Genomic DNA, 25,906 nt, shown 5'->3' with positions numbered 1-25,906 from the left:
CAGGTTAAACCCCCCCAGCCCAGTTTTAAACTGAGTTTAACCCCCCCAGCCCAGTTTTAACCCCACAAACCCCTTTTAAATCCAGTTTAAACACCCCCAGCCCAGTTTTAACCCCACAAACCCCTTTTAAATCCAGTTTAAATCCCCCCAATCCAGTTTGAACCCCCCAAACCCCTTTTAAATCCAGTTTTAACCCCCCAAACCCCTTTTAAATCCAGTTTAAACCCCCCCAATCCAGTTTGAACCCCCCAAACACCTTTTAAATCCAGTTTAAACCCCCCCAGCCCAGTTTTAAACCGAGTTTAACCTCCCCCAGCCCATTTTTAACCCCCCAGACCCCCTTTGAACCCAAAAACAGCACCTGAGGCCGCCCTGGGCTCAAGCGAATTTTCTTTATTTCTAAAAAGGGACAAAAACCGCCCGACACGGCCTGGGGGGGTGGGGAGGGGGTGGGGAGGGGTCGAGGCCGCCCCTCCCCCACCCTGGGGGAAAATTTGGGGAATTTTTTGTCATTTTTGACCCCCAAGAACGGAAGGGAGCAGAGAGGGGAGGAAGGGGGTGGAACCCGGCGGGGGGAGGGGAGGGATCCCCAAAACCCAGGAAAAAGAAACAAAAGAAAAGAAAAAAAAAAAAAAAAGCTATTTTTTTCACGGATTTTCGGGGTTGGTTTGGGGTTTTTTTTATGGTTTGTTTTTTTTTTTTGGGTGTTTTTGTTTTATTTGAAAAAAGCCCCGAAAGCGCCGCCCCCTCCCCCCTCCCCCCACCCCAAAAATCCCAAATTTGGGTGGTTTTTTTTTGTTTTTTTTGTTTTTTTTTTTTCCGGGGGGGAAGAGAGGTGGGGGAAGGGGAGGAGGGAGGAAAAACTCCCCAAAATGCAAAGAAAAAAGGGGGGAAAAACACCCGAAGGAAAAAAATTAAAACACAACAAAAAATTTAAAAATAAAATAATAAAAAAAACCCCAAAAACGCCCCAAAAATTAACCCTAAAAATCCCCAAAATTAAAGGAAAAAAAACCCAATTTTAGGGGCTCCGTTAATTAACAAAGAGCCCCATTAATTAATGGAGATCCTCTGGTAATTAAAAAGCCATTAATAAAATCATGAGCAATTAATTAACAGATTAAAGCAGGGAACCCAATCAATGACCGGCCCCTGTTAAAAATAATTCTTAATTAATGAAAGCCCCCTCATTAACAGCAATTAACGCCCCCCTGAGGGGGGAGGGGCCCAACCCCCCCCTTTTCCCTGGGAATGGCCCCAAAATTCACCAAATTCCACCAAAATCCCCCAAAACTTTCCCAGAGATTTCCAGGGAAATGCAGGGGGGGGGAGGGGAAGATTTGGGGGGAACTTTTTGCCCCTTTTCCCCTTTATTCCCCCCAAAACCCCATCCCCCACCCCCTCAGGAAGGGAAATTTTCCCTTTTTTCCCATTTTTCCCCCTAAATTCGCCTCCTCCGCCCCTCCCCCACCGCCAAAACCTGGGATTTTTTTTTTTTTCCATTTTCCCTCTTTTTTTTTTTTTTTTTTTATACAATTACAACAAAATTCTTTCAACAAACTTTAAAAAAAAAAATTTACATTTTCCATCTTTTTTTTTGCCTTTTTTTTTTACCATTTCCCCCCTTTTTTTTCCACTTTTTTTCCTCTCTCCCCCTCCCCCCGTTGATTCTTCCAGCCCCTCCCCCCCTCCCCGTTTTTTTTTTCTCCCCCCCCTTTTTTTTTTGTTTTTTTTTTTTTTTTGTTTAATTTCCCCTCCCCCCACCCCTGCCCCGCCCCCACCTCCCCAAAATTTTCGGGATTTTTTGGGATGGGCCGGGGTTCACCGGTAGCCCTGGTAGCCGTAGTAGTTCCTGTAGTACCGGTCTCTGTCCTGGTAGTAGTTCTGCCACTGGTGGGGGGAACTGGGTTAAACTGGGAGCAACTGGGAGGGAACCCCACCAAGAAACAGCTCCCCAAAAATCCCCGAATTTCAGCCCAAAAATCCCCCAATTTCAGCCCAAAAATCCCCGAATTTCAGCCCAAAAATCCCCCAATTTTAGCCCAAAAATCCCCCAATTTCAGCCCAAAAATCCCCCAATTTTAGCCCAAAAATCCCCGAATTTCAGCCCAAAAATCCCCCAATTTCAGCCCAAACATCCCCGAATTTCAGCCCAAAAATCCCCCAATTTCAGCCCAAAAATCCCCCAATTTTAGCCCAAACATCCCCGAATTTCAGCCCAAAATTCCCCAACTATCACCTAAAAAATCCCAAAAATTCGTCCCAAAACCCCCCACATTTCACCCCAAGAATCTCCAAATTTTATCCCAAAACATCTCAGATTTCACCGCAAAAATTCCCACATTTCACCCCCAAAAATCCTCAAATTTCACCCCAAAAATCCCAAAATTTCACACTGGAACTGCCCCAGTCCCAAGGGCATTTCTGGGGTTTACAACCTGGAGTAGCCCAGGGGTAAATTCCAGTTTAACCCCGATATAAATCCCAGTTTAGCCCCAGAGTAAATCCCAGTTTAACCCCGGTACAAATCCCAGTTTAACCCCAGAGTAAATCCCAGTTTAACCCCAGAGTAAATCCCAGTTTAACCCCAGTTTAACCCTGGTGTAAATTCCAGTTTAACCCCGGTACAAATCCCAGTTTAACCCCAGAGTAAATCCCAGTTTAACCCTGATATAAATCCCAGTTTAACTGCAGTGTAAATCCCAGTTTAATCCCAGTTTAACCCTGGTATAAATCCCAGTTTAACCCCGATATAAATCCCAGTTTAAGGCCAGAGTAAATCCCAGTTTAACCCTGGTATAAATCCCAGTTTAACCCCAGAGTAAATCCCAGTTTAACCCTGGTATAAATCCCAGTTTAACTGCAGTGTAGATCCCAGTTCAACCCCAGTTTAACCCCGGTATAAATCCCAGTTTAACCCCGGTATAAATCCCAGTTTAACCCCTGAGTAAATCCCAGTTTAAGCCCAGTGTAGATCCCAGTTTAACTCCCAGTTGAACCCCGGTGCAGATCCCAGTTTAACCCTGGTGCAAATCCCAGTTTAACCGTGGTACAAATCCCAGTTTAACCCTGGTACAGATCCCAGTTTATCCCAGTTTAACCCTGGTGCAGATCCCAGTGCAGATCCCAGTTTAACCCAGTTTAACCCAGTTTATCCCAGTTTAACCCCGGTGCAGATCCCAGTTTATCCCAGTTTATCCCAGTTTATCCCAGTTTAACCCAGTTTATCCCAGTCCAGCCCCACCTCGCGGTTGTACTGCCGGTAGTAGTCGCGGTATCTGTTGTAGTCGTAGTCGCGGCCGTAGAACCGATCGTCGTAGCCCCGGTAGCGCTCGTAGAAGTTCCGGTAGCCCTGGGGGCGAGGGAGACCGGTTAGAACCGGTTAGAACCGGTTAGAACCGGTTAGAACCAGTATAAACCTGTTTGGACCACTCAGAACCAATCGGAACCAGCACAAACCGGTTCAGACAAGGACAAAACGGGAAAGGATGGTAAAAATGTTCATTTTCCTGGAAATGCCCCCAAAGTGACCCAAAAATGACCCGGAAATGCCCCAAAACTGCCCCAACCTGGCCCAGAAGCGCCCCGGGAGGGCTGGAAACGCCCGGAAGGTTCCGGAAGCGCCCCGGGAGGGCTGGAAACGCACCAAAAATGCCCAAAACTGCCCCAAAATGGCTCCAACCCAGCCTGGAAGCGCCCCAGGAATGCAGGAAAGCCCCGGAAGGTTCTGGAAAGCCCCGGAGGGTTCTGGAAAGCCCCGGAAGGTTCCGGAAAGCCCCGGAGGGTTCTGGAAAGCCCCGGATGGTTCCGGAAAGCCCCGGAAGGTTCCGGGAAGCCCCAGAGGGATCCGGAAAGCCCCGGAAGGTTCCGGGAAGCCCCGGAAGGTTCCGGGAAGCCCCGGAGGGATCTGGAAAGCCCCGGAAGGTTCTGGAAAGCCCCAGAGGGATCCGGAAAGCCCCGGGGGGCTCCGGCAGCGCTCACCCCGCGGTTGCCCGGCTGGCCCCAGTACTGCGGCTGCTGCTGGCCCCCGTAGATGCGGCTGTCGTAGCCCCGGCGCTGCCCCCCGACTGCGGAGCCAACGGGAACGGGAACGGGAACGGGAACGGGAATGGGAGTGGGAATGGGAACGGGAATGGGAATGGGAATGGGAATGGGAATGGGAAATGGGAATGGGAACGGGAAATGGGAATGGGAATGGGAAATGGGAATGGGAATGGGAACGGGAATGGGAAATGGGAATGGGAAAGGGAATGGGAACGGGAACGGGAATGGGAAATGGGAACGGATCAGAGCAGGAATGGGAATGGGAACGGGAATGGGAATGGGAACGGGGAATGGGAAATGGGAACAGGAACGGGAATGGGAACGGGGAATGGGAACGGGAACAGGAACAGGAAATGGGAACGGGAACGGGGAATGGGAACAGGTCAGAGCAGGAACGCCAACCATCCCCACATCCCGCATGGATACCGCTCCAAACCCTCACACCTGCCCCAAATCCAGCAAAGAAACCTTAAAAGCCAGCCCCAAACCAGCCCCAAACCAGCCCCAAACCAGCCCCAAATCCAGCCCCAAACCCCTCGAATCCCAACCAAAACCCTCAAATATGGCCCAAACCCCTCAAATCCAGCCCAAATCCCAAACAAAACCCCTCAAATCCCAACCAAACCCCTCAAATCCCACCCAAACCCCTCAAATCCAGCCCAAATCCCAACCAAAACCCTCAAATCCCAACCAAAACCCTCAAATCCAGCCCAAACCCGTCAAATCCAGCCCAATGCAGTTTTTTCTCCGTTTTATCCCATTTTAACCCCATTTTATCCCATTTTAACCCCATTTTATCCCATATTAACCCCATTTTATCCCATTTTAACCCCGTTTTTTCCCATTTTAATCCCATTTTATCCCATTTTTACCCCATTTTTTCCCATTTTCCCCAGTTTTATCCCGTTCTCCCCGCTGCTGACCGTAGCCCTGGCCGCAGTTGCGGTTCTGCCGGTTGCGCTTGTTGCAGTTGTTGCGGCGGTTGCCAGCTCCCATTTTAACCCCATTTTATCCCATTTTAACCCCATTTTATCCCATTTTATCCCATTTTAACCCCATTTTATCCCATTTTAACCCCATTTTATCCCATTTTTACCCCGTTTTTTCCCATTTTAACCCAGTTTTTTCCCATTTTTACCCCATTTTATCCCATTTTTACCCCGTTTTTTCCCATTTTCCCCCAGTTTTATCCCATTTTTCCCCAGTTTTATCCCATTTTTACCCCGTTTTTTCCCATTTTATCCCCATTTTATCCCATTTTATCCCCATTTTATCCCATTTTATCCCCATTTTATCCCATTTTTACCCCATTTTATCCCATTTTTACCCCGTTTTATCCCATTTTTACCCCGTTTTTTCCCATTTTATCCCCATTTTATCCCATTTTAACCCTGTTTTTTCCCATTTTTACCCCGTTTTATCCCATTTTAACCCCATTTTATCCCATTTTAACCCTGTTTTTTCCCATTTTTACCCCATTTTATCCCATTTTTACCCCGTTTTATGCCATTTTAACCCTGTTTTTTCCCATTTTAATCCCGTTTTTCCCATTTTAACCCTGTTTCCCCATTCTCCCCGCTGCTGACCGTAGCCCTGGCCACGGTTGCGGTTCTGCCGGTTGCGCTTGTTGCGGTTGTTGCGGCGGTTGCCGCGCTTCTCCGAGGGCGGCAGCTGCTTCCGCGCCTCCTCCTTCCAGCGCAGCACCAGCGGCGCCGCCTCGTCCCGGCCCAGCTCCCCGAACAGAACCTCGTCCACGTACTCGCTCTTCTCCGGGATCGAGTAGTTGGCTGGGAAACGGGGAAAATGGGCTCAGAAACGGGGGAGAACGGCTCAGAAATGGGAAAAATGGGCTCAGAAGTGGGGAAAAATGGGAAAAAACGGCTCAGAAACGGGGAAGAACGGCTCAGAAATGGGAAAAATGGGCTCAGAAATGGGGAAAAATGGCAAAAATGGGCTCAGAAATGCGGAAAAACGGCTCAGAAACGGAGAAAACGGCTCAGAAATGGGAAAAACGGCTCAGAAATGGGGAAAAATGGTTCAGAAATGGGAAAAAACGGCTTAGAAATGGGGAAAAATGGGTAAAAAGGGCCCAGAAATGGGGAAAAAGCGCTCAGGAATGGGGAAAAATGGTTCAGAAATGGGAAAAACGGCTCAGAAATGGGAAAAACGGTTCAGAAATGGGGAAAAGTCAGAATTTACTGGGGGAAAATCGGTGCTGGGAGTTGCGAGATGTCCGGGGATTTCCACCCTTTTTTCCCCTCATTTCTCAGGGATTTTCCCCATTTTCCCCCCATGGTTTTCCAGGGATTTTCCCAGGTTTTCCCCCTCATTTCCCAGGAATTCTCCGTGTTTTTTCCCCTCATTTCCCAGGGATTTCCCACCCATTTCTTCCCCCATTTCCCAGGATTTCCCCCCCTCATTTTAAATGGATTTTCCCTCTATTTTCCCCCTCATTTTCCATGGATTTCCCCCATTTTTCTCTCATTTTCCATGGACTTCCCCCAATTTTTTGCCCATTTCCCACGGATTTCTGCCATTTTTCCCCCTCATTTCCCAGGGGTTTTCCCCCTCATTTCCCAAGATTTTCCCCCTTTTCCCCCCATTTCCCACGAATGTCTCCCTTCATTTCCCATGGATTTCCCCCCTCATTTTCCATGGACTTCCCCCATTTTTCTCTCATTTTCCATGGATTTCCCCCATTTCCCCCCTCATTTTCCATGGATTTTCCCCATTCTTCCCCCTCATTTTCCATGGATTTTCCCCCTCATTTCCCATGGATTTTCCCCCTCATTTCCCATGGATTTCCCCCCCTCATTTTCCATGGATTTTCCCCCTCATTTCCCAGGGATTTCCCCCCTCATTTCCCATGGATTTTCCCCCTCATTTCCCATGGATTTTCCCCATTCTTCCCCCTCATTTCCCAGGGATTTCCCCCCTCATTTCCCAGGGATTTTCCCCCTCATTTCCCATGGATTTTCCCCCTCATTTCCCATGGATTTTCCCCCTCATTTCCCAGGGATTTCCCCCGTTTCCCCCCTCATTTCCCATGGATTTCCCCCCTCATTTCCCAGGGATTTTCCCCCTCATTTCCCATGGATTTTCCCCCTCATTTCCCATGGATTTTCCCCATTCTTCCCCCTCATTTCCCATGGATTTCCCCCCTCCTTTTCCATGGATTTTCCCCCTCATTTCCCATGGATTTCCCCCCCATTCCCATGGATTTTCCCCCCCATTTCCCATGGATTTCCCCCCCATTCCCGGGATTTCCCACCTTTCATCTCCAGCATGACGGAGTCGGGGACGTCGTCGCCCTCGGCCTGGCGCCGCTGCTGCAGGCGCTGCTCCCACTCCGGCTCCGGCGGGACGATCACCACGACTTTCCGGGAAAAGCCCTTGAAGGCCGAGAGCTTCCGGCGCTGCCCCGAGTTGTACACGTTGCACTGGAGGAAAACGGGAATTCGGGGGGAAAAATCGGGATTTTGGGGGAAAAATTGGGATTTTTGGGGGAAAAAATTGGGATTTTGGGGGAAAAATTGGGATTTTGGGGGAAAAAATTGGGATTTTTGGGGGAAAAAAGTTGAGGTTTTGGGGAAAAATTGGGATTTTGGGGGAAAAATTGGGATTTTGGGGGAAAAAATTGAGGTTTGGGGGGAAAATCGGCATTTTGGGGGAAAAAATTGGGATTTTGGGGGGAAAAATTGGGGTTTGGGGGAAAAAATTGGATTTGGGAAAGAAAATTGGGATTTGGGGGTAAACCGGGCCAGTTCTCCCAGATTTCTGGATCCACTTTCCCAGATTCCACAGCCGGTTTTCCCGGGTTGGTTTTTCCTGGGTTCCTGGGCTGGTTTTCCCAGATTCCCAGGCCGGCATGCCTGCGTTCCTGGGCCCGCATTCCCAGATTCCTGGACTTGTTTTCCCAGATTCCCAGGCTGGTTTTCCTGGGTTCCCGGGCTGGTTTTCCCTGGTTCCCGGGCCAGCATTCCCAGATTCCCGGGCCCACATTCCCAGTTTTCCCGCATTCCCAGTTTTCCCGCGTTCCCAGCTCTCCCACATTCCCAGTTCTCCCACATTCCCAGCTCTCCCACATTCCCAGTTTTCCCGCGTTCCCGGCTCTCCCACATTCCCGGCTCTCCCACATTCCCAGTTCTCCCACATTCCCAGTTCTCCCGCGTTCCCGGCTCTCCCGCGTTCCCGGCCGGCATTCCCGCGTTCCCGGCTCTCCCACATTCTCGGCTCTCCCGTGTTCCCAGCTCTCCCACATTCCCAGTTCTCCCACATTCCCAGTTCTCCCACATTCCCAGTTCTCCCGCATTCCCGGGCCCACATTCCCAGTTTTCTTGTGTTCCCAGGCCCACATTCCCAGCTCTCCCGCATTCCCGGCTCTCCCACGTTCCCGGCCGGCATTCCCGCGTTCCCAGCCCACATTCCCAGCTCTCCCACATTCCCAGCTCTCCCACATTCCCAGCTCTCCCACATTCCCAGCTCTCCCACATTCCCGGCTCTCCCACATTCCCGGCTCTCCCACATTCCCAGTTTTCCCACATTCCCAGTTTTCCCGCGTTCCCAGCCCGCGCTCCCGGCCCCCGCACCTGGTCGAGGATGAAGTTGCGGCGGGCGCGCGGCGCGATCTGCACCAGCTTGCTAAGGCACTGCGCCGCCTGCTGAGTCAGCAGATCCCGGCTCTGCGCGTCCAGCTCCTCCTCGGGCTCCGGGCCCCGCGTCTGCGGATCCGGCAATTCGGGAACGCCGGGATCAGCGCGGGGGGACGGGCTGGCCCCGGCCGGGCCGCGAATCCCGGAAATCCCGCCCCGTTAGTCCCGGATTTCCCAGCCGTGCCACCCCGTTAGTCCCGGATTTCCCAGCCGTGCCTCCCCGTTAGTCCCGGATTTCCCATCTGTGCCATCCCGTTATTCCCGGATTTCCCATCTGTGCCATCCCATTATTCCCGGATTTCCCAGCCGTGCCACCCCATTATTCCCGGATTTCCCATCTGTGCCATCCCATTATTCCCAAATTTCCCATCTGTGCCATCCCATTATTCCCAAATTTCACACCCGTACCACCCCGTTATTCCCAGATTTCCCACCCATACCACCCCATTATTCCCAGATTCCCACCCCTGCCATCCCATTATTCCTGAATTTCCCACCCATACCACCCCATTATTCCCGGATTTCCCACCCATACCACCCCATTATTCCCGGATTTCCCACCCATACCACCCCATTATTCCTGGATTTCCCAGCTGTGCCATCCCATTATCCCATCCCATTATTCCTGGATTTCCCAGCCCTACCACCCCGTTATTCCCAGATTTCCCATCTGTACCACACCGTTATTCCCAGATTTCCCACCCATACCACCCCATTATTCCTGGATTTCCCACCCCTGCCATCCCATTATTCCCGGATTTCCCACCCCATTATCCCAGGATCCCAATATCCATGCATCTCGTTATCCCATAGATCCCGTTCTCCATGGATCTCGTTATCCATGGATCCCACCATTTCCCTAATCCCATTATCCCATGGATCCCACAATTCCACCGTTCCCAGCATTCCCAGCGTTCCCACATTCCCAGATCCCGGCGCTGACCCTGAGCTGGTGCAGGACCCGCTCGGTTCCCAGGATGTTGTAGCGCTTCTCCCGGTTTTCCTGGGAATGTTTCTGTGCCCACTGCGTCTTCCCAGAGCCCGGGAGCCCCACCATGAGCAGCACCTGCGGAGAGCACGGAATTCCCGCTGGATTCCTGGAATTCCCGACGGATCCAGGGAAAGGGGCACGGGATTCCCCACGGATCCAGGGAAAAGGGGCACAGGATTCCTCATGGATCCAGGGAAAGGGGGCACGGGATTCCCGGAGATCCAGGGAAAAGGGGGCACGGGATTCCCCACGGATCCAGGGAAAAGGGGCACGGGATTCCCCATGGATCCAGGGAAAAGGGGCACGGGATTCCCCACGGATCCAGGGAAAAGGGGCACGGGATTCCTCATGGATCCAGGGAAAAGGGGCACGGGATTCCCCACGGATCCAGGGAAAAGGGGCACGGGATTCCCATGGATCCAGGGAAAAGGGGCATGGGATTCCCACGGATCCAGGGAAAAGGGATTCCCCATGGATCCAGGCACACGATTCCCAGAGGATCAGGACTGGAATTCCCCACGGATCCAGGGAAAGGGGGCACGGGATTCCCACGGATCCAGGGAAAAGGGGGACGGGATTCCCACGGATCCAGGGAAAGGGGGCACGGGATTCCCAGAGATCCAGGGAAAGGGGGCACGGGATTCCCAGAGATCCAGGGAAAGGGGCACGGGATTCCCACGGATCCAGGCACACGATTCCCAGGGGATCAGGACTGGAATTCCCCACGGATCCAGGGAAAAGGGGCATCGGAATCCCCAATGAATCCAGAGGGATCAATACTGGGATTCCCAATGGGTCCATGCCAGGATTCCCAATGGAACCATGCCAGGATTCCCAGGGGATCCAAAGACACAAACACCCAGATTCCCATTGGATCCATGCCCGGATTCCCATTGGATCCGTGCCCGGATTCCCATTGGATCCATGCCCGGATTCCCAGGGGATCCATGCCTGGATTCCCATTGGATCCATGCCCGGATTCCCAGGGGATCCATGCCCAGATTCTCAGCAAATCCAAAGGGACAAACACCAGAATTCCCAGTGGATCCGTGCCCGGATTCCCATTGGATCCCTGCCAGAACTCCCAGTAAATCCAGAGGAACAAACACCCGGATTCCCAGTGGATCCAGAGGAACAAACCCCACAATTCCCAGCGGATCCAGAGGAACAAACCCCACAATTCCCAGCGGATCCAGAGGAACAAACCCCACAATTCCCAGCGGATCCAGAGGAACAAACCCCACAATTCCCAGCGGATCCAGAGGAACAAACCCCACAATTCCCAGCGGATCCAGAGGAACAAACCCCACAATTCCCAGCGGATCCAGAGGAACAAACCCCACAATTCCCATCAGATCCAGAGGAACAAACCCCACAATTCCCAGCGGATCCAGAGGAACAAACCCCACAATTCCCCGCGGATCCCTGCCCGGATTCCCCGCGGATCCCTCCCCAATCTCCCCACCCCCGGCACCCACCTCGCACTCCTCGGTGCTCCGGGGCCCCGCGGGCGTGCGGACGCGCTCCGGGGCGGGCACGTCGTGGATGAAGAGGAATCCCTCGGGCACGGGCGCCAGGGGCTGGGGGCGCTGCCCGAAGTTGAGCTCCACGGCGCAGCCCTTGCACAGCACGTGGGGCAGCAGCGCCCGCGCGCCCAGCGCCGCCTTGGCCACGCGGAAGGCGGCGCCCAGCGCCCGCCCGTTCTTGGAGAAGGACAGCTCCACCAGCTCGGCGCCCTCGAAGTCCTGCGGGCACGGAGCCGGCCTGTGCCCACGCTTCTCCGGGACTTTTCCTGATTTTTACTGGTGTTCCCCCGATTTTTCCCTTTTATTCCATGCTTCTTCCCTATTTTTCCTGGGTTTTTCCATTATTTTTCCCTTTTTTCCTGGGATTTTCCATTATTTTTCCCTTTTTTCCTGGGTTTTTCCATTGTTTTTCCCTTTTTTCCTGGTATTTCCCCGATTTTTCCCTTTATTCCATGCTTCTTCCCTTTTTTCCCTGATTTTTCCTGGGTTTTTCCATTATTTTTCCCTTTTTTCCTGGTATTTCCCCAATTTTTCCCTTTTATTCCATGGTTCTACCCTTTTTTTCCTGATTTTTTCATGATTTTTCCCTTTTTTTACTGGTATTCCCCCAATTTTTCCCTTTTATTCCATGGTTCTACCCTTTTTTCCCTGATTTTTCCTGGTATTTCCATTATTTTTCCCTTTTTTCCTGGGTTTTTCCATTATTTTTCCCTTTTTTCCTGGTATTTCCCCAATTTTTCCCTTTATTCGATGCTTCTTCCCTATTTTTCCTGGGTTTTTCCATTACTTTTCCCTTTTTTCCTGGGTTTTTCAATTATTTTTCCCTTTTTTCCTGGTATTTCCCCGATTTTTCCCTTTCTTCCATGGTTCTTCCCTTTTTTTCCTGATTTTTCCTGGGTTTTTCCATTATTTTTCCCTTTTTTCCTGGTATTTCCCCGATTTTTCCCTTTATTTCATGCTTCTTCCCTTTTTTCCCTGATTTTTCCTTAGTTTTTCATGATTTTTCCCTTTTTTCCTGGGTTTTTCCATTATTTTTCCCTTTTTTCCTGGTATTTCCCCGATTTTTCCCTTTTATTCCATGGTTCTACCCTTTTTTTCCTGATTTTTTCCTGATTTTTCCCTTTTTTTACTGGTATTCCCCCGATTTTTCCCTTTTATTCCATGGTTCTACCCTTTTTTTCCTGATTTTTCCTGGGTTTTTCCATTATTTTTCCCTTTTTTCCTGGGTTTTTCCATTATTTTTCCCTTTTTTCCTGGTATCTCCCCAGTTTTTCTCTTTTATTCCATAGTTCTTCCCCTTTTTTCCTGGGTTTTTCCATTATTTTCCCCTTTTTTTCCTGTTTTTTTCCCAGGTTTTTCCCCCATTTCCCCCCCGATTTTCCCAGTTTTTCCCCATGCATTTCCATTTTTCCCAGATTTCCCCAAGAATTCCCATTTTTCCCCGTGCTCACCGCGAAGCAGCCGATGACGTCGTTTTCCCCGAAGCTCTCCCCGAATTCCTCGAATTTTCCGTTTTCCACCTTCAGCCCCCGCCCGTCGAAGCCGTAGGAAAACTCGTCCTCCCCTGAACGGGGCAAAAAAAGGGAATTTGGGAATTTGGGAATTTGGGCATTTTCCGGTGGATTCCGGGGAATCTGGGGCGGATTTGGGGATTTGGGGGCGGATTTGAGATGGATTTCAGGGAATTTGGGGTGGATTCCGGGATCCTGGATGGATTTGGGGAATCCTGGATGGATTTGGGGTGGAATTTAGGGGATTTGGGGCTGGATTTTGGGATCCTGGGCTGGATTTGAGGTGGATTCGGGCTGGATTTTGGGGGGATTTTGGGATCCCGGCTGGATTTGGGGTGAATTGGGGGTGGATTGGGGCTGGATTTTAGGATCCTGGCTGGATTCGGGATGGATTTCAGGGGGATTTTGGGGGGATTTTGGGGGGATTTTGGGATCCCGGCTGGATTTTGGGATCCCGGCTGGATTTGGGTTGGATTGGGGCTGGATTCGGGGTGGATTTCAGGGGGATTTTGGGGGGATTTCGGGGGATTTTGGGATCCCGGCTGGATTTTGGGATCCCGGCTGGATTTGGGGTGGATTCGGGCTGGATTTCGGGGGGATTTTGGGGGATTTTGGGGGATTTTGGGGGATTTTGGGGGATTTTGGGATCCCAGCTGGATTTGAGGTGGATTTTGGGATCCCGGCTGGATTTGGGGTGGATTGGGGCTGGATTTTGGGGGGATTTTGGGGGATTTTGGGGGATTTTGGGGGATTTTGGGTGGATTTCAGGGGGATTTCAGGGGATTTCGGGGGATTTCAGGGGATTTCGGGGAATTTCGGGGGATTTTGGGGGATTTGGGGCTCACCCAGCTGGGAGTGGGAGAAGTCCACGGACCAGCCCACGCGCAGCAGCGGCACCTCGGAGCTGCCCTCCTTCCCCGGGAGGTTCTGCGACACCTGCGGGAAATTCCGGATCTGGGCCCGGGAAATCCCAAAAACCCCACACACCCAAAACCCGAGGCAATTCCCCGTTTTTCCCATTTTTCCCATTTTTCATGGATTTTTCCCCCTGGATTTTGCTCATTTTTCCCAAGATTTCTCCCATTTGCCCTGGAATTTTTCCCCTTTTCCCCTGGGATTTTTCCCCGATTTCCTATGGATTTTTCCCATTTTCCCTGGAATTTTTCCTCTTCTTCCCCAGGGACTTTTTCCCTGTGATTTTTCCCCATTTCCCCCATGATTTTTCCCCTTTTTCCCAGGAATTTCTGCCCAGGAATTTTTCCCCTTTTTCCCTAGAATTTTTCCCCAATTTCCTATGGATTTTTCCCATTTTCCCTGGAATTTTTCCCCTTTAACCCAAGGATTTTTCCCTGTGATTTTTCCCCAGTGATTTCCCCCCATTTCCCCCATGACTTTTCCCCATTTCCCCCGTGATTTTCCCAGTGACTTTTTTCCTTATTTCCCCCGTGATTTTTTCCCCATTTCCCTGTGATTTTCCCCCATTTCCCCCGTGACTTTTTCCCCCATGATTTTTCCCCATTTCCCCTGTGATTTTTTCCCCATTTCCCCCATGATTTTTCCCCATTTCCCCTGTGATTTCCCCCCATTTCCCCTGTGATTTTCCCAGTGATTTTTTTCCCCATTTCCCCCGTGATTTCCCATGATTTCCCATTATTTCCCCTCGTGATTTCCCATGATTTCCCCCGTGATTTCCCCGTGATTCCCCCGTGATTCCCCCGTGATTTCCCCGTGATTCCCCCGTGATTTCCCCCGTGATTTTTTCCCCATTTCCCCCATGATTTCCCCATGATCCCCCCGTGATTCCCCGGATTTCCCCCATGATTTCCCCCATGATTTCCCCATTTCCCCCGTGATTTTTTCCCCCATTTCCCCCGTGATTTTTTTCCCCATTTCCCCCGTGATTTTTTTCCCCATTTCCCCCGTGATTTTTTTCCCCATTTCCCCCGTGATTCCCCTGTGATTTTCCCCGATTTCCCCCCTGATTTCCCCGTGATCCCCCCGTGATTCCCCGGATTTCCCCCATGATTTCCCCCATGATTTCCCCCATTTCCCCCGTGATTTTTTCCCCATTTCCCCGTGATCCCGGTTTCCCGTTGCCCACCTTGGCCTGGAAGCAGACGCGGCCGCGGGCGACGCCGTGGGTGCCGCGGGCGCCGGCCCAGAGCCCCGGGAAGCGCTCGGAGAAGAGCGGCTGCCCCCCGTAGCGGTCCCGGCTGGCACGGAACTGCAGGTCCGACGTGTCTGCCCAGAGAATTCCCCAATTCCAACCGCGGCCTCGGAGCCGCCAGAACCCCCAACCCACCCCAAAATCCCTGAAAACGGCACCAAAATCCCCAACCCCACCCCAAAATCCCTGAAAATGGCACCAAAACCCTCAAATCCACCCCAAAATCCCTGAAAACGGCACCAAAACCCCCGAATCCACCCCAAAATCCCGGCTGGCATCGAGGCACGGCGACCCCAAAACCAAAAATCCTGGAATTGCCCCGGGATTCGCATTGGGGCGGCCCAAAATTCCACCTGGAATTCTTCAAACCCAACCCAAATCCCTGAAAACGGCACCAAAACCCCCAAATTCACCCAAAATCCCTGAAAACGGCACCAAAATCCCCAAATTCAGCCCAAAATCCCTGAAAATGGCACCAAAACCCTCAAATCCACCCCAAAATCCCTGAAAACGGCACCAAAACCTCAGAATCCACCCCAAAATTCCTGAAAACGGCACCAAAACCCCCAAATTCACCCCAAAATTCCTGAAAACGGCACCAAAACCCCCAAATCCACCCAAAATCCCTGAAAACGGCACCAAAACCCTCAAATCCACCCCAAAATCCCTGAAAACGGCACCAAAACCCCCAAATCCACCCCAAAATCCCTGAAAACGGCACCAAAACCTCAGAATCCACCCCAAAATTCCTGAAAACGGCACCAAAACCCCCAAATCCACCCCAAAATCCCTGAAAATGGCACCAAAACCTCCGAATCCACCCCAAAAATCCCTGAAAACGGCACCAAAACCCTCAAATCCACCCCAAATCCCTGAAAACGGCACCAAAATCCCCAAATCCACCCCAAATCCCTGAAAACGGCACCAAAATCCCCAAATCCACCCCAAATCCCTGAAAACGGCACCAAAATCCCCAAATTCACCCCAAAATCCTGGCTGCCGTCGAGGCAGGGCGACCCCCAAAATAAAAATCCTGGAATTGCCCCGGGATTCGCATTGGGGCGGCCCAAAATTCCACCTGGAATTCTTCAAACCCACCCAAAATCCCTGAAAACGGCACCAAAATCCCCAAATTCACCCAAAATCCCTGAAAACGGCACCAAAATCCCCAAATCCACCCCAAAATCCCTGAAAATGGCACCAAAACCCCCAAATTCACCAAAAATCCCTGAAAACGGCACCAAAACCCCCAAATTCACCCAAAATCCCTGAAAACGGCACCAAAACCCCCAAATTCACCAAAAATCCCTGAAAACGGCACCAAAATCCCCAAATTCAGCCCAAAATCCCACCTGGGATTAAGGTAGAAACGCCTTGGATCAACAATCGGCTCAAATATTCCCAAAAATTCACATTGGGGCGGCTCAAACCCAACTCAAATTCCAAAGTGGCTCAAACAATCCCAAAATTCCACCTGGAATTCTGCATTCCCACCCCAAATCCAAACCAAAATCCCCAAAATTCCCCCAAAATTCTGCCTGCGATCGAGGCGAAGTCACCTCAAATCCCAAAATTCCTGAATTTTTTTTCACCAAACACATCTCGGATGGACCAAAAAACTTCCAATCATCCCAAAAAAAATCCCAAATCATTCCCAAATCCCACAAAAAAACCCCGGACGGTCTCAAAATCCCCTCCCCAATTCCAAAGGATGCGCCCCAAAAACGGCCCCAAATTCCAAAAATCCCTGAGAAACGCCCGGAGTCCCAAAAGGCACCTCCCAGAACCCCCAAAAATTCCCAAAATTCCCAAAATTCCCGGATTCCCGTACAGGTGTCCAGGATCACCAGGGTCTCGTCCTCCTCCCCCTCCGGCGGCTCCTCCTCGGGCGGCGGCGGAGATTTGGATCTGGGGGGGAAACGGCAAATTTGGGAAAAATCCCAAATTCCTGGAGGCAAATCCCAAATTCTGAGGGGGAAAATCTTCCTGGGGTGATCCCAACCCCCAAAACCCCCAGAAAATTCAAAGGAATCCACCAAAAAAATCAGAAAAAAATCGGATTTTTTTTCTTAATTCTGAAAAAACGCAGAAAAAAGATTCTAGAGAAAGAGGGAAAAAAAAAATCCGAGTAAATTCCAAAATGTTCTTTGAAAGTTCTAAAAAAATATTTTAAAATTCTGAAAAAAAAATCCAGAAAATTCCCAAAAATTCTGAAAAATATCAGAAAAAAAATCTAATAAAAAACCTAAAAAATATCAGATGAAAATTCTGAATAAAAATTCTAAAAAAAGTCTTAAAAAAGCATTTTAAAAAGCAAACAAATTCTGAAAAAAAGCTGAAAAAAATTCCCAACATTTCCAGAGAACTTCCTCAAGCCCTGGATGTCCCAGATAGTTGGGAAATGCCCGGGAAATGCCCAGGAAGTGCCAGGAAATGGCAGGAAATGCCCAGGAAATGCCCAGGAAATGCCAGGAAATGCCCAGGAAATGCCTGAAAATGCCCAGGAAATTTCAGGAAAAGCCACAAAATGGGAGGAAATGCCCCAGAAATTCCCAGGAAATTCCAGGAAACGCCAGGAAATGGGAGGAAACACCCAGAAATTGCAGTTCTTGCCCAGTCAATGCCCGGCAGCGCCCAGGAAATGCCAGTTAATCCCTGGGAAGAGCCCAGGAAATGCGGGAATGGCGGGAATGGCGGGAATGCTGGGAATGCTGGGAATGCTGGGAATGGTGAGAATGGTGGGAATGGCGGGAATGGAAGGAATTGGCGGGAATGGCGGGAATGGCGGGAATGGTGGGAATGGTGGGAATGGAAGGAATTGGCGGGAATGGCGGGAATGGCGGGAATGGCGGGAATGGTGGGAATGGCGGGAATGGAAGGAATTGGCGGGAATGGCGGGAATGGCGGGAATTGCTGGGAATTGCTGGGAATGGCCGGGAATTGCCAGGAATTGCCGGGAATCGCCGGGAATTGGCGGGAATGCTGGGAATGGTGGGAATGGTGGGAATGGCGGGAATTGGCGGGAATTGGCAGGAATGCTGGGAATGGCGGGAATGCTGGGAATGGCGGGAATGCTGGGAATGGCGGGAATGCTGGGAATGGCGGGAATTGCCAGGAATGGCCGGGAATTGCCGGGAATTGGCGGGAATGCTGGGAATGCTGGGAATGCTGGGAATGCCGGGAATCGCCGGGAATTGGCGGGAATGCTGGGAATGGCGGGAATTGGCGGGAATGCTGGGAATGGCGGGAATTGGCGGGAATGGCGGGAATTGGCGGGAATCGGCGGGAATGCTGGGAATGCTGGGAATGCCGGGAATCGCCGGGAATGGCGGGAATTCCCACCGGCTGGTGTAGGCCTCCTCGCGGAACTCGTGGTAGGCGCGGCCGTGCTCGTCCTTCTCGTCCCGCAGCCGCTTCAGCCCCCGGCGCTCGGCCTCGGCCTTGGCCTTGTCCTCCTCCTCCTCACCTGGACAGGCAGGACAGGCGGGTTAACCCAGACCAGCCCCAAAACAACCCGGGTTAACCCAGACCAGCCCCAAACCAGCCCAAACCAGCCCCAAAACAGCCCGAGTTTAACCCAAACCAGCCCTGGCCTTGTCCTCCTCCTCCTCACCTGCACAGGCAGGACAGGCGGGTTAACCCAGACCAGGCCTGGATTAACCCAGACCAGCCCCAAAACAACCCGGGTTAACCCAAACCAGCCCAAACCAGCCCCAAACCAGCCCAAACCAACTGGGGTTTAACCCAAACCAGCCCCAAAACAACCTGGGTTAACCCAGACCAGCCCAAACCAGCCCCAAAACAGCCTGGGTTTAACCCAAACCAGCCCGAGTTCAACCCAAACCAGGCCGGGTTTAACCCAAACCAGGCTGGGTTTAACCCAAACCAGCCCCAAACCAACCCGGGTTTAACCCAAACCAGCCCCAGTTTAACCCCAAAAAACCCCTGGTTTCACTCTAAAGTATCCCAGATTTCACCCCAAAAGATCCCTGATTTTATTCCAAAAGATCCCTGATTTTACCCCATCACAGCCCCAAAATATCCCTGATTTTACCCCAAAAATCCCTGATTTTACTGAATTCACCCCAAAAAAATCCCAGATTTTAATGATTTAACCTCCCAAAATCCCTGATTTTACCCCAAAAATCCCTGATTTTACTGATTTCACCAATTTTACCCCAAAAAATCCCTGATTTTATCCCAAAGCATCCCCAAAAATCCCTGATTTTACTGATTTCACCCCCAAAAGATCATTATTTTACTTATTTAATCCCAAAAAATCCCTGATTTTATCCCAAGACATTCCAAAAAATCCTGATTTTACTGATTTCACCCTGAAAAAAAAACAATTTTACCCCAAAAAAGCCAATTTTACTGATTTTACAAATTTCATCCCAAAAATCCCCAATTTTACTGATTTCACTGCAAAAAATCCGTGATTTTACTGATTTCAGACCAAAAAAAATCCCTAATTTTACTGATTTCACCCCAAAATATCTCAGCTATTCCCAAGAAACCCAATTTCCTGGAAAAAAAACGGTTAAAATTCAGATGTATTTGGGTTTTTTTGTTAAAAGTTGAATTTAAACCAAATATTCCACGAGAATGGCAAAGGTTTAACGGGAATTTTTGGTTTTAGAAAGATTAAAATCTCCTCAAAGTAAATTAAATCAAAAATTCCTGGGAAATTTGGGAATTTTAACGAAATTTCAGATTTGCAGGGACAAAAACCGGTTGAAATTTCTTTTTTTCCCCCTTAAACATCAAATTAAAGCTGAGTCTTCCATTAAAATCTTGGAGCTTTAATGGATTTCTCCAGGATTTGAAGGGTGAAATGCTGTTAAAATTCAGATTTTTTCCTCAAAAATTCCTTCAATCAAAGCTTTCCATGAAGATTTTGGATTTTCCCAGTTTTTAGAGTCGTGAAAAGTGCGTAAAATTCTTATTTTTTTCCTTAAAAATGAATTAAATTTTGTGAAATTCTTGGGGTTTGAATGAATTTTCCTCAAAAAAAAGTCAAATTCCCCTGGGATTTTTCACGAAAAAGATAAAATTCCGGCTCAAAATCCATTGGTTCACTAAAAACTGGAAAATCCAAAGGAAAAAAAAAGAAAAAATCCAACAGGAAAATCCAAGGAAACACAAAAAATTCTCAGTTTTTCCCTTTGCTTGGCCAAAAAAATCCCCAAAAATCCAACAAGTGCAAATATTCCCAGAAAATCCAAGTTGTTATGTTTTCCCAATGTCCTGCAATGGAAATTTTCCAGCTCTTATCCCGAAAAAATCAAAGTTTGGGACAAAATGCAAATAATTTCATTTTATTCCCAATAAAATTATGTCCCATGGTGATCCAAGCTCTACAAATCCTCCCCAAATCAGATTTTTCCCATCAAAAATCAGATTATTTCCTTCAAAATGAGGATTTTTTTTCCTCAAATCCCAGGATTTTCTTATCAAAAATTCACTATTTTCCATCAAAAGCCAGGATTTTCCCTTTAAAAAATCCAGTTTTCCCTCAAAAAATCCGGATTTTCTTTCAAAAAATCCACATTTCCCCTCCAAAATCTACATTTTCCCTCCAAAATCAGAATTTTTCCCTCCCAAAGCTGAATCTTCTCACATCCCAAATTTATCCCTTAAAAACCTGGACTTTTCCCCTCATGGTTTTCCCCCATTTCCCCAGATCCCCAATTTTTCTAGTGGGAAATGAGATTTTATCCTGATTTTATCCCAATTTTGGGTTTTTTTATCCCAGTTTTCGGGATCCCTCCCGGAGCCTTTCCCGGTTTTTATCCCGATTTTGGGGATCCCTCCCGAGCTTTGGGGGCCCCTCCCGGGGCTCCTTTCCCGGTTCTGGGGGTTTCTTATCCCGGTCCCGGGGGTCCCGTTCCCGTTCATCCCTCCCGAGGATCCCGGGGCTCTTTTCCCGATCCCAGAGTTTCTTTCCCGATCCCGGGGCTCTTTTCCCGTTCCCAGGGTTTCTTTTCCCGTTCTCAGAGTTTCTTTCCCGGTTCTGGGGTTTCTTTTCCCGTTCCCAGAGTTTCTTTCCCGGTCCCGGGGGTCCCGTTCCCGGTCTCGGGGTTTCTTTTCCCGTTCCCAGAGTTTCTTTCCCGGTCCCGGGGCTCTTTTCCCGGTCTCGGGGTTTCTTTTCCCGTTCCCAGAGTTTCTTTCCCGGTTCTGGGGGTTCCTCTCCCGTTCCCGGGGATTGCTCCCGAGGATCCCGCTCCCGGTTCCCGGGGCTCCTTTCCCGTTCCCATTCCCGGGGATCGCTCCCGAGGATCCCGGGGTCTCGTTCCCGGTTCCCAGTGTTCCTTTCCCATTCCCGGGGCTCTCGTTCCCGATATTCCTTTCCCGTTCCCGGGGTTCCTTTCCCGTTCCCGGGGCTCTCTCCCGAGGATCCCGGGCTCTCGTTCCCGGTGTTCCTTTCCCGTTCCCGGTTCCCGGGGATCGCTTCCGAGGATCCCGTTCCTGTTCCCGGGGTTCCTCTCCCATTCCCGGTGCTCCTTTCCCGTTCCCGGGGCTCTCTCCTGAGGTTCCCGGGGTCTCGTTCCCGGTTCCCGGTGTTCCTTTCCCATTCCCGGTTCCCTTTCCCATTCCTGGGCTCTCGTTCCCGTTGTTCCTCTCCCGTTCCCGGGGATCGCTCCCGAGGATCCCGGGGTCTCGTTCCCGGTTCCCGGTTCCCTTTCCCATTCCCGGGCTCTCGTTCCCGTTGTTCCTTTCCCGTTCCCGGTTCCCCGGGTTCCTCTCCCGTTCCCGGGGATCGCTCCCAAGGCTCCCGTTCCCGTTCCCGTTGTTCCTCTCCCGTTCCCGTTGTTCCTCTCCCGTTCCCGTTCCCGGGGTTCCTCTCCCGTTCCCGGGGATCGCTCCCGAGGATCCCGTTCCTGTTCCCGGGGTTCCTTTCCCATTCCCGGGCTCCCGTTCCCGTTGTTCCTCTCCCGTTCCCGTTCCCGTTGTTCCTCTCCCGTTCCCGGGGCTCCCTTCCCGTCCCCGCCGCTCACCCGCCGCCGCCTCCTCCTCCTTGGCCTCGGCCGGGGCCGCTTCATCCCCGCTGGGCGCCTCCTCGGGCGGCCGCTCGGCGCCGTTCACGCCGCCGCTTCCTCCTCCTCCTCCTCCTGCTGCTGCTGCTGCTGCTGCTGCTGCTCCCGCCTCGGCCGCCGCCTCCTGCTGCCCCTGCTGCTCCTGCGGCTCCTGCGGCTCCGGCCCCGCGGGCTCGGCCGGGGCCGCCTCTTCCTCCTCCTCCTCCTCCTCCTCCTCCTCCTCCCGGGGGGGGCCGGCCGGGGCCGGGGCCGCCGCTTCGGGGGCCGCGCTGGCGGCGGCGGCCGCCTCGTCCTCATCGGCGAGCAGCGCTTCTTCATCCTCCTCCTCCTCCTCCTCCTCCTCCTCTTCCTCCTCCTCCTCCTCCTCTCCGCGGGGCCGCCCGCCGGGGCCTCCGGCCGGCCCCGCTTCCCCCGCGGCGCCGCTCGAGGCGGCCGCTGCTCCTCCGCCGCCTCCTCCTCCGCCGCCGCCGCCGCCGCCGCCCTCCTCGGGCCCCGCCGCCAACATCTCCGCGTCCAGCGCCTCCTGCAGCCGCTGCGCCAGCTCCACCTTCAGCCCGCGCGCGTCCAGGCCGCGCCGGCCCAGCTCGGCCCGCAGCTCGGTCACCTTCAGCCGCTTCACGTCCATGGCGGGGCCGCCGCGCGGGGAACGGGCCGGGGGGCGAGGGCACGGAGGGGAAGGGAAGCGCAAGGAGCGCGGGCGCGCCGAGGCGGCGGCGGCGGCGAGGCCGGAGCGCGAGGCCGGGCCGGGCCTGAGGCGGCCGCGGGGCGGAGACTGAGGGGAGGGCAGGGGCGGAAGGAAGGGGGCGGAGAAGGGACGGGGAGCGGGGGGAGAGAAGCGAGCGAGAGCGCGAGGCGGGAGCGCCGCGCGGGAGCGCCGCAGGGAGGGCAGGGGGCGGCCGGAGCGCGGAGCGATCGCCGGGCCCGTCCCGCTCCCGCCGCCGCCGCCGCCGCCGCCGCCTCAGCCGCGCCTGCGCCGCCGCCCGGCCCCTCCCGCGCCGCCTCACGGCGCAGGCGCGGCGCGTGCGCGGGAAGGGCGGCGCGCGCCGCGCGCAGGCGCCGTGCCGCGCGCCGCTCTCCCCTCCCTTTCCCCCTCGGCCCCACCTACGTGCGCAACGCTCGCTCCCGATGTGGCGGCGGCGCCTCTTCCCCTCTTCCCTTCTTGCGCCTCTTCCCCTCCCTTCCCTCCGAGCGGCCGCGCCACGCCGCTCGGATTTTCTAATTGGCCGCGGCCGCTCTGTTCTGCCCAGCGACGGCGAAAAAGCCGCGCTCCGATTGGCGGCTGAGGGTGAAGATTGGCGGGGGGGGGGGGGGCGGCGCTCGCCTGACGCGCAGTTTCCCGCCCGCCCGCCCGCCGCCATTTTGTTTTGCTGCGTGAAGCGGGACGAGCGGGGCCGCCGGCGCGGGAAAATGGTTAAAAACGCCTAAAATACAGAAAATAAACGAGATTTATTTCGTTTCAAAACGAAACCCGGCGAGGAAGAAGCGCGGAGGCGGAGAGTGGGAGGCGTTTCCCCCAGGAAACGTGTGCCCCCCCCCGCCCGTTATCGCTGTTGTGAATTCACTGATTCATTTAATAAAACCCTTCAAACCGCCTTGTACGTTCTTTAAGCATCGTTAACATTTATTATCATTCTCGTCAAGCCCCGCTTTCACCCGGAAAGCGCCGAAATGATGGAGTTGAACCTCAGGAAGGGGCAGGCGCCGCCATTTCGCGGCGGGACGGGCGGAGCGGAGCCCCGGGGCTCCCGCGGGGCGGACCCGGTACCGAACCGGGGCCGGAGAACCGGCACGAGCCCTCAGAGCGTTCTGGATGTATTGATCTACAACAACAGAACCGGGCGGGTGCGCCGCTCCCGGAGGCGCCGAGGCTGCTGCCGCCACAGAGCCGCGATTGTGATCATTTCATCTGCTGTTCACCGGCACAGGTCCCCGAGGGGTGCACCGTTCCCGGAGGCACTGCAATACCGGCACGATGCGCGGAGCGGAGGGAGCAAGCTCCGGGTCCAACTCCCGAGCCCAAAAATCCGTTTAATATGAAGTCCTCTCATCGAGGACGTATCAGATATTAAACTGATAAGAACAGATACTACACTTGATCTTAGCCAAAAGGCCGAGAAGCGATACCGGACCCCGCCCCGGCCCCGCCCGGCCCCGCACCGGCCCCGCCCGCACCTCACGGACACCCCCGCGCCGCCGCCGCCCCGCTCGGCCCCGCTCCCGGCCGCCTTCCCCGCCCCGTCCCGCGCTTCCCTCCCGGGTTCGGCGCGTATCGGCCCTAAAAATCCCGAAAATCTCCCCAAAAAATCCTCCCAGCATGAACTGCGCGCGTGTGGCGACTCAGGAAATGTGCATAACCGCGCCTCTTTATGCAAATAGCCTCGCGGTGTGGCTTCATAGCCCCGGTCATCTCTTTTTTCCCGCCTCGCATGGTGATTGGCCGCCCGCGCCGCTTTATTTGCATTGGCCCCGCCTCGTTTCCAGCCGGTGGGTGATTAGCATAACCCCGCCTCTCGTCTCTAATAGGGTAATTTCGCCCGCTCATTTGCATTCGCCCCGCCCCCGCCGCTGCCGCCATTGCGGTCCCGCGTTCCCCTCAAGGCGCTCGGGGCTGGGCGGCAGCGGGACCCCAAAAGCCCCAAATCGGCCCCTCCTGACCCAAATCCCGAACCCCGAAACGGCTCCGAGCGCCCCAAAACCGGTCCCGGGTGCGTGGGGGGGGTCGGGGACCCCTTCCAGATCCGGGGGGAGCCCGAATCCCCCCCGGGGCAGCGGGGTGTCCCCGGGTTCACCGGGAGGGTGACAGGGGGTGACACCCGCGGGGTCCCGACGGGGCTGGGGGGGATCCCCCAAATTCCACCCCTGCCCCAAAACACGCGGGGGTCCCGGGGTCTGTGGGGTGCCGCCCCCTCGGTTCCCCGGGATGTCCCCGTCGGCTGGGGGTGACACCAAGGGACAATCGCGATGGAATCACGATCGTGAGTTTGCACCGTGTGTCGCTCCCGGCGGGCGCGCCGCTCCCGGAGGCGCCGCGATCCCGGGACGCTGCGGCTGCTGCCGCCGCAGAGCCGCGCCCGAACCATCTCCTCATCTGCTGTTCACCGACACAGGTCCCCGAGGGGTGCACCGTTCCCGGAGGCACTGCAATACCGGCACGATGCGCGGAGCCGAGGGAGCAAGCTCCGGGTCCAACTCCCGAGCCCAAAAATCCGTTTAATATGAAGTCCTCTCATCGAGGACGTATCAGATATTAAACTGATAAGAACAGATACTACACTTGATCTTAGCCAAAAGGCCGAGAAGCGATACCGGACCCCGCTCCGGCCCCGCCCGGCCCCGCACCGGCCCCGCCCGCACCTCACGGACACCCCCGTGCCGCCGCCGCCCCGCTCGGCCCCGCTCCCGGCCGCCTTCCCCGCCCCGTCCCGCGCTTCCCTCCCGGGTTCCGCACGTACCGACCCTAAAAATCCCGAAAATGTCCCCAAAAAATCGTCCCAGCATGCACTGCGCGCGTGGCGACTCAGGAAATGTGCATAACCGCGCCCCTTTATGCAAATAGCATCCCAGAGTGGCTTCATAGCCCCGTCCATCGCTTTTTTTTCCCGCCTCGCATGGTGATTGGCCGATTGCGCCGGTTTATTTGCATTGGCCCCGCCTCGTTTCCAGCCGGCGGGTGATTAGCATAACCCCGCCTCTCGTCTCTAATAGGGAAATTCCGCTCGCTCATTTGCATTCGCCCCGCCCCCGCCGCTGCCGCCATTGCGGTCCCGCGTTCCCCTCAAGGCGCTCGGGGCTGGGCGGCAGCGGGACCCCAAAAGCCCCAAATCGGCCCCTCCTGACCCAAATCCCGAACCCCGAACCCCGAAACGGCTCCGAGCGCCCCAAAACCTGTCCCGGGTGCGTGTGGGGGGGTCGGGAATCCCTTCCAGATCCGGGGGGAGCCCGAATCCCCCCCGGGGCAGCGGGGTGTCCTCGGGCTCA

At 53.5% G+C, this 25,906-nt stretch overlaps 1 protein-coding gene and 2 non-coding genes across 4 annotated transcripts; all 3 read right to left on the bottom strand.

Moving 5' to 3' along the window:
- Window positions 1-1,547: 1,547 nt before the first annotated feature.
- LOC146764912 (heterogeneous nuclear ribonucleoprotein U-like protein 2) lies at window positions 1,548-22,853 on the bottom strand. Of its 2 annotated transcripts, none has more exons than XM_085563868.1 (14): window positions 21,890-22,853; window positions 18,234-18,357; window positions 16,723-16,799; window positions 14,826-14,965; window positions 13,570-13,660; window positions 12,665-12,777; window positions 11,166-11,432; window positions 9,640-9,762; window positions 8,634-8,765; window positions 7,316-7,484; window positions 5,631-5,831; window positions 3,982-4,067; window positions 3,245-3,352; window positions 1,548-1,890 (listed from the first exon to the last, which is right to left on the bottom strand). In XM_085563868.1, the coding sequence occupies exons 1-14, from the start codon at window positions 22,551-22,553 to the stop codon at window positions 1,822-1,824; spliced, it is 2,364 nt and encodes a 787-aa protein (XP_085419994.1). In that variant the 5' UTR covers window positions 22,554-22,853; the 3' UTR covers window positions 1,548-1,821. The 2 variants fall into 2 exon arrangements, with proteins under 2 accessions (XP_085419994.1, XP_085419993.1); XM_085563867.1 differs by having other exon boundaries at window positions 18,234-18,358; window positions 21,894-22,685.
- Window positions 22,854-23,859: 1,006 nt separating this feature from the next.
- LOC146764911 (U2 spliceosomal RNA) lies at window positions 23,860-24,050 on the bottom strand. Its single transcript, XR_014950603.1, has one exon. It is a non-coding gene; the product is annotated as a U2 spliceosomal RNA (small nuclear RNA).
- Window positions 24,051-25,041: 991 nt separating this feature from the next.
- LOC144247970 (U2 spliceosomal RNA) lies at window positions 25,042-25,232 on the bottom strand. Its single transcript, XR_013341405.2, has one exon. It is a non-coding gene; the product is annotated as a U2 spliceosomal RNA (small nuclear RNA).
- Window positions 25,233-25,906: the final 674 nt, after the last annotated feature.

Source organism: Lonchura striata, chromosome 31 (assembly GCF_050655825.1).
Source record: "Lonchura striata isolate lonStrDom1 chromosome 31, ASM5065582v1, whole genome shotgun sequence".
Lineage (NCBI taxonomy): Eukaryota > Metazoa > Chordata > Aves > Passeriformes > Estrildidae > Lonchura > Lonchura striata.
The sequence above is the reverse complement of the archived record's forward strand: the minus strand, read 5'-3'. Positions and strand labels throughout refer to the sequence as shown.